This window comes from Octopus bimaculoides, chromosome 9 (assembly GCF_001194135.2).
Source record: "Octopus bimaculoides isolate UCB-OBI-ISO-001 chromosome 9, ASM119413v2, whole genome shotgun sequence".
In the NCBI taxonomy this organism is placed as follows: domain Eukaryota; kingdom Metazoa; phylum Mollusca; class Cephalopoda; order Octopoda; family Octopodidae; genus Octopus; species Octopus bimaculoides.
The window spans coordinates 64,996,965-65,009,256 of record NC_068989.1 but is presented as its reverse complement, the minus strand read 5'-3'; the positions used below and the strand labels follow the sequence as shown (position 1 = coordinate 65,009,256).

The window sequence follows — 12,292 nt, the reverse complement described above, 5'->3', positions numbered from 1 at the left end:
CTCGGAGATATTCAGCGTGACACAGAGTGACAAGGCTGACCCTTTGAATTACAGGTACAACAGAAACAGGAAGGTGTTTTCGCTCAATAAACACTCACAACGCCCGGTCTGGGAATCGAAACTGCGATCCTATGACCGCGAGACCGCTGTCCCAACAACTGGGCCATTGCACCTCACATATTTGTATATATGTATATATATATATATATATATATATATATGTATATGTCTATATACGTATGTATATATATATATATATATATTTATCTATGTATGCATATATATGTGTGTGTGTGCGTGTGTGTGTGTATTTATATATAAGTGCGCGCGCGTATGTATGTGTGTTAGGAAATTCATTTTTATGGTCGGTCAGGGAGTGAGCATTGGTTTCCCACCCATAAAGCGCTTAGCAATACAAACCCCTTATCAGACTTAAATGTCCAAGAGTGCTTCTTTTTCGGATATATCAACTCAAGCTTACCTAAGTTTAAATTTAAATACTTAAATACGTAGAAATATATTAATTACACAAAAAAACATCTAAATATTATTTTCCGTGTAAGTCTAAAAGAAAAACCGCAGTAAGTAATGAGAGAGTAATACCATTTCACAGAAAAACCTACTTTGCACGTTTAGAAAGAAAGTATTGTGTAGGATTTTTGTAATCTAATGTCATTAAAATGAATAAATCCAGATGAAAAAAATAAAGGATATCAGAATATATTTATTTACTTTAAATCATTATTTTCATTTGTTGAGTGATGTAGCCTACCATTTTAATTTATTCATATAACGAGGCTAGAAACTTCAGTTTTGAATGTTTAAATTGTATTTGTAAGTGCGTTTTTGGCGTTAATTATAATGTTTCGTTTAAATACTTAAAACCTCGCCTCCCTAATTCCTATCTCGATCAACAATAATTCAAAATCGCGTAAAAATCAGAATTAATCCTGAGTGGAATTAGTGAAACGCAATTTGAATGAAACAAATAAAGTTAGAAAGATCTCATTAAAAGATACAGAATGGCTGACACAAACTTTAAGGGGGAAACATTGATGATGACATGAAATTTCTAATTAAGGTTTGAGAATAATGGAAATGATTGATGTTCAGAGGTTTGGAGAACATTATTTTGATTAGTAATAGCATTGATTACGACCTAAACTCATGTGTAGGTCGTGGCTAGTCCTCATGGACTAACATATCATTCAGCGCCGCCATTTCTGAAGCATTTATATAAATATTGACTTGTTATATAGACAATAAGCTTTCATTGACATAGATAATATTGAAATGCAAGAACGAAATACAATTTACTAGACAATTCTGTGCTTGGTATATAGTGTTATAAACATATGTTAATGTATATTTCGGCTTTTAAAGTGTTTCTACTTCATTGCAAATGTGACCCCTTACATCATTCAAAAATGAAAAACTATTAACATGGCTCCATTTTTTATACCCTCTAAATCTGAAACGGCTATTTTAAAAAGTTTTCCTTAAATCATTTAATGCTCTTCTGAAAAATGTAAATTATATAAAATGTGATTTCACCTAACCCAAACCTTTGAAGTTTTGTTATGTTTTATCATAGAAATCAATCAATATTTGACAGCAAATACAAGCTCTAAAGTTATTTCTCTATTCAAATATTTGGCTATTTCTCCCTACATTGCTTAACGTTTCTCTGCGTTTTTTCCTTCCTTCATGAACTACCAACGTATCGTATATTTGCACAATAATTATAATATCTTCTCTCAAATCTTCTATGCTTATACGAATTTTTCTATCTCCTTGTAATGTTCTGCTTTTTGAACTCCAGAATACGAGAAAAACATCAACTACATTTATTTGCCCGATTATACTCGGTATTTCATAAATATATCATTTGTTTATAGTTATTTGCAGCAATATTATTCTAAAAATTATAGTTAGTGAATACATTATCTAATGATCGAAAAAATTGATTTCCTAAGCAAATATTGATGTGCATGTATCACGATGTGGTTAAGAACTCTTCCCAACAACGCTGATCCAGAATGGATCTCACTCCACTGTAATAAGTGTTTTCAACTTAGCCTACCATTTGAACAATGAATGAAATATACTGAATGGAAATTGCGATGACGCCCGCTTTACATACACACACGCAAATATATGCTATATGCGTGGGTCTGTGTGTGAGTGTGTAGAAGTATTTATATATATGTATGTGTGTGTGTTTATATGTATGTATATACTCATATATATGTGTGTGTATGGATGTATGTATGTGTGGACGAATGATCATTTGCTAATCTACCAATTTTTAATTTAACCGAATGTTATGAATTCTCTGGGCTCCGTTTCTGTTATACTACCAGTTATGCGCTTCTTAATTATATTATCTAATACCTTGCAATACTTAGTTACATTCCATTTCGTCCTTGAGTTTAAATTCTACCGAGGTCAAATTGACCTACCTTTTTTTTTTCTGGGATCGATAAAATAAGTCCATCAAGTACTAGGTTAGGTATTATCGATCGATTGTACCTCTCCCTCAAAACGTACGGCTCTGTGCTTTCGTTAAAAATCAATATATCATTTTCTAGATAATCGTTCATTCAGAGAACAAACACCACTTAGGTACAAGGTGGTTTGAAATCAGTTATTTTCTACAAGAAGTAGAATCTTATTGCTAATTGAATACTGAATATCTTTCTAGTAGAGTGGTTTAATACAAAGTGTACAGGCGTGTAGACGCTCATAATAACTACCCTCACTCAATTCCCGAGTGATGAGTCCGACTTTTTAAAGAGGTTTATCTACCCAGGCCGATGTGTTACTAGAAGAAGCAATGTTTGAGTTCGTAACAATCGAGTCAATCTTTTCAATTTAATTTATTTATCTTTCAGGTTAATCAATAATTTCACTCTAAACTTTTTATTTTTTAAATCTGAATTTTTTTTTTTTTTTTTACATTTTGTATGTAACAAAGCTGCACTACACGAAACTCAACGTCGTTTCTTATCGCCTTCAAAGCCCCTGCCTAAGTAACATGATGATAATATATCATATTCTCAGTATAATTTAAAGAGAAAATCCCTCGTTAATCGACCTTAATTGGCAAGAATATAACATCATAGATAAGATTTCAGAAGTTAGATACTTGTTTTCTTAACGGAAATGTTTTGTGTTACAAAGAACCTTGTTCTCCTGAATAGAAAAAAATTAAAACAAGAAAAAAAACATTTAATTTTCAGAAACATTTTTCTCTGCCGAAATGCACTCTTGACATGAAACAAATGTCTCCGTATTCAATTTATCGAATAACTAGAGAATGGAGCCGTTTAATTTAACTTTTCCTTATTTCAGCCAGGGCTGTGTCCTGGCTGGTACGCTGCCATTTTTTGTGGGAAAACGTCTTTAGAATAATTAGATTCTAACACCTGTGTTCTGAATCACAATCTTAGTGAGGCATCATACAAGGGTCGATAAAATAAGTTCGACGCATGGTATTGAGCCGCTTCAATTCTCTCTAAACCTCCTTACAAATTCCGTGGCATTGTACTAATTTAAGAAATCAATATAGAAGAGAGCAGTCAGATGGTGTCGGCTAAATATAGAGTAACTAATTAAACGTCTATCCATGTGAAGATGTTATATCAAACTTTGTGAATTTTTAATGACCGGGCGTAAGAGGATTGAAAAGGTTCGCAATTGTCTACTTGTTGTGAATAAGTAGAATATTTACTAATTATTATAGCCGCCAGTTTACACCATTTTATGTGCATTAGTCTGAGTAATTAATTTTATATTTTTCTTGTCAAATTATTTCCCACTACATTGCTGTATTGTGTTGTAGCTGAATTTACTGCTTGTATATGGTAATGTGTCTATCATTCGATCGTGTAAATTTGTGAAAATGTTATTGTTTAATCAGGAATAGTTCAAGACTAAAACCTCGTGTAAATATAAAGTTACATATGAGAGAGAGAGAGAGAGAGAGAAAGAGAGAGAGAGAGAGAGAGAGAGAGAGAGAGAGAGACTAAAATGACAAGCGCACAGAAAGGAAGAGGAAGACAGGCAGTTAAAGAAGGGGAGATGTTGAAGATTATGAGAGTAAATACGGAGAAGATGAAGGAAAGATCGAATGAAAGGCTGCGGTTGAAGTTATCGGTCTTGAAAACTAATTAGAACCGGAGTGAAGGCTGAAAGCTGTGACAAACAGAATTTATAAGAACAATGATGGAAGAATTAAAAGAATTTCCTAGTATTATATGATTAGTTATGACCTAAATATTAATGGGCTATTGCTCGGTATTTGTAATGCGTTTGTGAACGTGTTTGATATGTTAAACGATTGTCCATTCTTTGTTGCATCTCAGATATGACATATAATTAGGAACGGCTCGAATTCCAAGTTGAAGTTCTTGCACAGAGGAGATTTATAAACAGAAAACGTGTGAGAGTTTTATCTCAAATAATTGTTACATTAGAATTTATTTTCAATTAATTTTATTTGAAAAAATATATTCTAATTACAAATTCGGCACGTATGGTTTAGTGTTAATATAGAATTTGTTTTATTATAACCTGACGACTAATTTTTTAAAATCAATGTTTGATTAATTTTTCTAAATCTAATTTTCAGGCCAAAAATAAAATAATCATGCTGAAAGTACTAAAGGAACTTCGGGGGAAAAGTGCATTTAGGCCTATATCGGAGGAAGCAGCCAAACTGAGAGCTGCTCGGGACCGGCGGGTGAGTAACAGTTGGTTTTCTTTTTTTTTAATTCTAATTTCTTGCAGTTCATGTTAAAATGTTTTCTAGCTACGATTTTTCCATACCTATTTTCAGGCATAATGTCTCTGATGGACATAATTAAACCAGTGAAAATACCTGTGGTATTGAATTTCCAATATTTTGGATAGAGTTCTTATTCAAGATCACAAGAGAAATAACAGAAAACCAGTAGAGTTTTACAGCATCTCAAGAGAAGAGGATGTAAAACTCTACTGTTTTTTCCTTTACTTACTTCCTGTCATCTTTAACCCGAAGGGGACTGTCCAAAACATTGGATACTTCACTCGCCACTCATTGTTATCTTTTTGTCGCTTTTTCTAAACAGTACAAGTCTTACCGACGCAGATTACCCGCCAGGTTTCTTGGATTTTGTTTCATCCAATCAATCAAATCTATGATAAAACTGTTCTAGCTGTTGTTATCTCATTTTTATTTTCAGGTCTCTGATCGAACCGACTTATAATTAAATTATTCCACTTATGAGCATTACATTCTTTAGTTTCAGGTAAAGTGTACCCCGAACTATTTAATCCAGTGTTTTGATCGTTTTTGTTACTAAGAGTAGCTGAAATTTGGATACAAAGTTTTACCATCGTTATTATCCTTCAGCCGGGTTTAAATCTGTTTCGCAGACAAAAGTTTCGCAGTATATACTGTGCTGTCTCCACAAATGGTGATAATTCATTTAATCAAAATGACAATTTTGTTCTCAAATCTACGACGCTTGATAATTATAATATATTTACAGGAAATATCTCCTGATAACAGACCTTGTCGTGGCATTCACTGCCCATATTTCCTGTAAGGTAATTGTTAATGATGCTTTTAATATAAAGCTTGGCAAAGGTGGGGTTACAACGAAAGAAAAAGAGGGTGCTTCACGGAAAGTATGTTGTTACAAAATGAGAATGTATGCCAAAGAGAGACAGACAGACAGACAGACACAGAGACAGACAGACAGACACGGAGACAGACAGACAGACACAGAGACAGACAGACAGACACAGAGACAGACATACAGAGGGAGAGAAGAAAGAGAAGAAAGAGAGAGAAACAGATAGGCAGACACTATATAATGATATGCTACCAAAATACTAAGTATGTAAGACACATTGAATATTAGATAACTCTATTCCTTAGTTGAGAGTTGTAAGGAACAAACACACTATCTGTAATATCATAGTTACATTGAATGTACCTACAAGTATCACAACTCAAATCTTTAAAAACTGATGTAGAGGTTATATACAGTATATACATACCCATGTATGTAATTTGTATATAAGGCGGGCCACTAAACACGGAATCTGACTACATATAGTGATTTCTGGGCTTGAAGTGCCAAACACATCTCAGAATGTGTGGTCCAAATCCGAAAATGAATAAAAATAACTTGAGATAAATATATTTATTATTCAAGTAATTCTGCCCCAACGTTACTCCTATATACGTGCATGCATAGTGCGTGCATGTGAGTTGTGTATGTGTGTGTGTGTGTGTGTGCGCGTGTGTATGTGTGTGTGCCTGTGTGTGTGTGTGTATTTACATAAAAAATACGTAGATAGCTATATAATACCATAAAGATTCAGAGACAATTAAAATGTCACTGATAGGTTCCTTTCGTGTATCGTTAATGTTTCACGTTCATGCGGTTATTCGGGCGACAGAATGGATTACTCTGATGAGATATGCCATTATCATGATTCTGTGAATATCTCACTAATTCATTCGTTAATGAACAACATTCGAGTCGTGCAGAGTGTATTGTAACTTGCAAATGAAGATAACATTTTTAAGAAGCATTTTTTACACAAGGGAATTTATTAGTCTCAATTTTAAAATCATTGTTGCTCAATTTATTAACACTAGCAAACATAGCCAAAAGTATCAGCAAATGTTTAATAATTACTAAAAATAATTAGCAAAATAACAATGAAAAATAATTAGTAAAGGTAATACTCAGCGAAAATGATAATTCTGAAAAATAATTTTCCGAGATGTTTCTAATTGCGATAAAAGTTTTCCAGGTGCTTTCTTTAGTATTGTTTCTATCCTACGGAGTCCGTAAAAAGATGGGTTTTTTTCGGAAGAAAGGGAGAGTCTCTACTTTATTTGATAGTAGAAGTTTATATTTCGTCTTATTTTATGCATCGAGTTTTATGTCAGTCCGTCAGTCGTCTTTCAGTCGTTTGGAGTTGGTAGTTTGGTAATGCAGGAATAATCTTGAAGGAGTGGTTGTTAAATTTAGATAGAAACGTGTCAAGAAATATTCATTCCTTGTTAGATATTATACAAGTTACGGTCAAGGTCTTACGTTGCAGTGACATATAAACGCCATCTGCAAAAGCTTGATTTGCTTTAATATTCAATCATATCATGGGGTTCGGCTTTCCTACAAACATATTTCGCAAGAGATATTTATTTTATTCTGAATGAACGTGTTACGTGCATCTAGCCATAAACGTGTTGTTAATCAATAATACTGCTACTACACGTTCTTCAGAATCTATGGTTTGCTCATGTATTTTTCATTCAGGGGGCGACCAGTCGTTTCTCGGCAATTATATCTGTATTTGCCGACTTTATTGGTGTTTATAGATTTGGGGCTTGTAATTAGCTGTGTGTAATTCCGTAAAAATACAACTGACCTTAACTTTTGTTAAAGACCTTGTGATAATTGTGAGAAGAGAAGTCCCTACTGTTTAGAGTGGAGAAGATCGCGGTTACTGTGTGGATACATTGCAATTACGAGGAGAGTTAAATCCAATAGTTTTTCCATTTTTACGCTCATTATCACGTATTATTAATTGCTCTCCATAGTTTAGCTCGATGTTGAAACCATTGCTAAGCGAACTCTAATTGCAATGTAAACTTTTTTGAAATTTCTGTCTGATGATAGTTTTGATATGTGCCTACCAATCTTGTATGAATCTGAACAGATTATTGGAGGTCCTAATTACGTATTTTCTTAAGGATTAAAGTGGTATTTAGTTAATGTAGCATCTCGAAAGTTTAATATCTACCGGCTTGTGTATCATGATTTTTAAATCAAAGTCTCTAAATAATTTGATTAGTATCTTTCTGAGTTCGTCCTTCCCGTACCCTATCATGTGGTAGTGAGCGGTAAGTCCGTCATCCCTGTAAAACCCTATGTTAGTGCTAGAACAATTAAATCAGTTTCTTTTTCGATGTGAGTAGTGTGCGCCATATAAATTATCTCCTCCAAAATATGAACCGATTAGTACTAAGGAAGTAAATTTCCAGTCATCATATTCTAGAAGCAACTGACATAAAATATGAGAAGATCTAGATGGTAGTAACTAATTATTTCGCTTGGACTTGAAATCATTGTAGATGAAAGCATATTTCATTAGCACATACCGTTCTTCCTTACAAATGATTTTTAAGCGGGTAACTTAAGTTACGGCATCCTACTTTAGTTGTAGGCACACGCACACACACATACACACACTCTCTCAGTCTCTCCACCTCTCTCTCTCTCTCTGTCGTTAAAATATTTCGTTGCTTTTTTTTCCTATTTTCAACAGAAGCGCTCCTCTTTTGTTCTAATATTCTTCCAAATCTGTACAATAAATTTTCTGCAATTTTTCTGCTTTGAGAATTTATCATTCTCAACAGAGAAGTTTAAGTGTCCATCTCACAACACACTGTAAATACCCTAAAATCAAATACAACATATACAATCTGATAAGTGGCCAACATGTAATTTGCAACACATTCTACATTACGGCACTGACTACAGACAGCTTAGGTGCGACAGCTACCAAATATGCCTCATGTCCTAGACTGGTGAATGATTTACAAACATCAATAGACAGTAGCCACTATTTCCTCCTGGAATGGAATTGAACATGTTACGAAATGCAAGAGAAAACACTAAACAGTACACGTCCATGTTGTCAATTAGCCTACTAAAATTAGCAATTATGTCTCTTTCAAATAGTATTCTATCATCTCAGAAAAGAAGAAAACAAAAAACATAGGATAATCTAGCACTAGATAAAATCAATATCGAGTAAAGATTGGGGGTTATTGAGAGAGCGACCCTTGATTAAGTTACGGTACAGTGGCATCGAACTCAGAATTGTTGAAAAGTGCAAAATTTTCAATGGCATACCGTAACACGAGTATGCACACATATGCATATAGGTACACACAGCTTTCTTCCAATTACACACACACACCTATATATATATATGTGTGTGTGTGTATTTATACACATACATGTGTGTGTCACGGGATCACGTGACCGACCAGACCATCAGATGTTGTTACACATCGCTGGTCACAATACACTTTGCATTGTTTTGCCATCGAACGACGTCACCCCGCTGTCTCGCCCAACACACTCCCTTGATCGAGAGGGGAATGGAACAATGTGAAAGTTATTGATTGTTACTTGTGAACAAAACGCGCCGCCCGGTCTGGGAATCGAAACCACAATCTAGCCACCGTGTGTGCAGCAGCCTAACTACTAGGCCACACGCCTAGTGATGGTATATATATATAGAGAGAGAGAGAGAGACAGGCAGACACATCATATATATTTGAGTGCCTATATATGCATCTACGGGCATATACACACACCCACAGAGAGTATATCTGTACAAATATTTTACAAATATATTGATATGAGCATATAGGTATAAGATGCAATCTAAATATATCTATATGAGCATGGATATAAAAATAAGCATATTTATATGAGTATGGATATATAATAAACACATTTATGAAGAAAGCTTTTGATGCACCAAAACACTTTGAACGAAAGACAACAAGCATAATTCATAACAGGATGCAATTCAATTAAGTAACACTAAATATGAATAACACTCTACGTAAACACATTTATATTATCAGGAAAACAATTTGTATTTATGGCTAGGAACGATATTTATGTAATATATTTATAATACAAAATTACGTAAACATTATTACAACAAGACCAACGATAATTTTACAAAACAAAGTGAGTCAATAAAACATCAGAAGCAGTATGTGCTCTTTGTAATGTCTCTGAACACATAATTTGCTAAATGGTACACGTTCTGAATATAAAACTCTTGATCGTTCTGAAATAAATTTAAACAGTTTTACATAAAACATTACCTTTATAAACTCGTTTCTAGATTATTATTCAGAGCCGACGAGCACCCACTCTTGCATATGTTCACATATTCATATGTATAAACATGTAGACATGCACACAATGCTCCGTACGTTAAGTACATACATATATAAAATCGCGCATACTTATATACATACATACACCTCTACATTGATACTTAAGCATATACCAACAAATATATATACAAACATACATGTCTACATATATATATATATATATATATATATATATATATATATATACATACGCTTATATTCCTACATGCATACATGTATTCGTAAATACATACATACATGCTTAATACATATATACTTAAACGTTTGCATTCCTAAACACGTATGTACATACATATATTCCTACATATGTACGAGCATACGTACACGCATACACATATGAAAACTTATATACAGCTTTTTTTTTAACATTTACTAGTTTCAGTAATTATGCTGCATTCGACCAAATTAACTTGGGACTTGTCTTTTTGTAAAGTCTTATCATACCGGTCTCTCTTTTAGTGGAACCGTTAGGTTAGGGGGAACGTAAACAAAGCAACAACGGTTATCAAGCGGCAACGTGAGACAAGCACAAGCACAAGACACACGTACATGGTCAGCTCGAGCCATACACAAAGATACTCGGCCAAGGCGCTACAAACTGACCCTGAAAGCATGTGGTTGGGAAGCAAGCTTCTTACACACAGCCACACATACATACATACATACATACATACATACATACATACAAACAAGGCTGAAGATCAGTGAAAAAGAGGACACATATGCTGGACTATTGAGAAATTTGTAGTTACTCAATTCAGATTACAAGTTCAGGCTTATACCTGTAATTATTGAGGCCCTGGGATATGTAAGACATTGCCTAAATAACAATCTTAAGAAATTAGGCTTCTCAAAACCAGAAAGGAGAAAGCTAATTCAAAAACTACAGATCCAATCTATCACTGCAACTATAAAACTTACCAAAAGTTTATCATTTAAATATATAGGAGCGTGTCTACATATATGACTATATACATGAGAATACATACATAAAACATACAAATCTGCACACACATAAATACATACATACATATATATATATATAGATAGATAGATACATACATACATACATACATACAAACAAAAATACCCTGTTAGTAACCGGATTAAACTCGCTTAAGAACTTAAAACTCACAGAAAAACCATACCTACATACATACATACATACATACATACATACATACATATACGTAGTACGTACATACATACGTACGTAAAAACATACATACGTACGTAAATTCATACAGATCTACGTACACACAAATATACATGTATACACACACACACACGTACATAAATGCATACATACATACATACATACATATACACACATACGTACGGATGTACATACATGCATACATACATACATACATACATACATACATGCCCAACCAGTATGTATAGAGCCAAGTATGTGTTTTCATTGTGAGATAGATAAATTTTTGCAGAGTTTTACAATATTTTTTTACACACATGCATTGTCTAAATCATTCCACATTTTCAGGTAATCAAAAACAAAACATAACAGCTGCACAAAATTCTGGTAGTATTTCTCATAATACATAATATTCTAATTTGTGCCATCTTTAATTTAGTCTGACAATATTTTTCATACTAAATTGATCATTTAGTTACTTTTACTAATACCTAATTTGTAAACTATATCAAGGAAAATTAATAAAGCAGTAATTCGCAGAATGGTTAGAGCGGCGGATAAAATACCTTGCAATATTTGTTCCAATTCCTGTGCAGAGTTCAAATCCCACCCGCCGTCAACTTTGCCTTTCATTCGTTTCAGAGTCGATAAAAAAGGCGCCAATCGAAGGAGATGGCTAGTGGGAGGGGGATGTCAAAACCGGGGACCAGATCCTTTGCTGTATCCGTTCCGATTGTTGGCTTTCTGACAGTAACACATACAACGCTTCTGGTCTGTTACACATCATCGGTGACATGGTAACTGCTTGTCATTCCCAAATAATAATAATAACAACAACAACAATAATAATAATAATAATAATAATAAAATAATGATAATAATAATAATAATAATAAAGACAGAGCTCAATGCTAAAAACAAGATAATGGGTATCAACACTTTAGCTGTCCCAGTTATAAGCTACAGCTACAACATCCTTAACTGGACACTAAACGAACTATGTAAAATAGACAGGAAAACAAGAAAAATAATGACAGGATATAGGATGCACCACCCAAAATCTGACATAGAAAGGCTATATATACAACGCACAGAAGGTGGCAGGGGTCTTATACAGCTAGAAAACTATTATAAAATAACCA

The 12,292-nt window shown here is 33.7% G+C and overlaps 1 protein-coding gene across 8 annotated transcripts in view; it reads left to right on the top strand.

The window, feature by feature from the left end:
* Positions 1-12,292, top strand: part of LOC106879147 (potassium voltage-gated channel subfamily H member 7) — a 703,964-nt gene that overhangs the window by 337,763 nt on the left and 353,909 nt on the right. For all 8 annotated transcript variants that reach the window (XM_052970717.1, XM_052970723.1, XM_052970716.1 and 5 more), the window contains exon 2: positions 4,634-4,744. In XM_052970717.1, the coding sequence (XP_052826677.1) occupies positions 4,634-4,744 (111 nt within the window). The remainder of the gene's footprint in view (positions 1-4,633; positions 4,745-12,292) is intronic.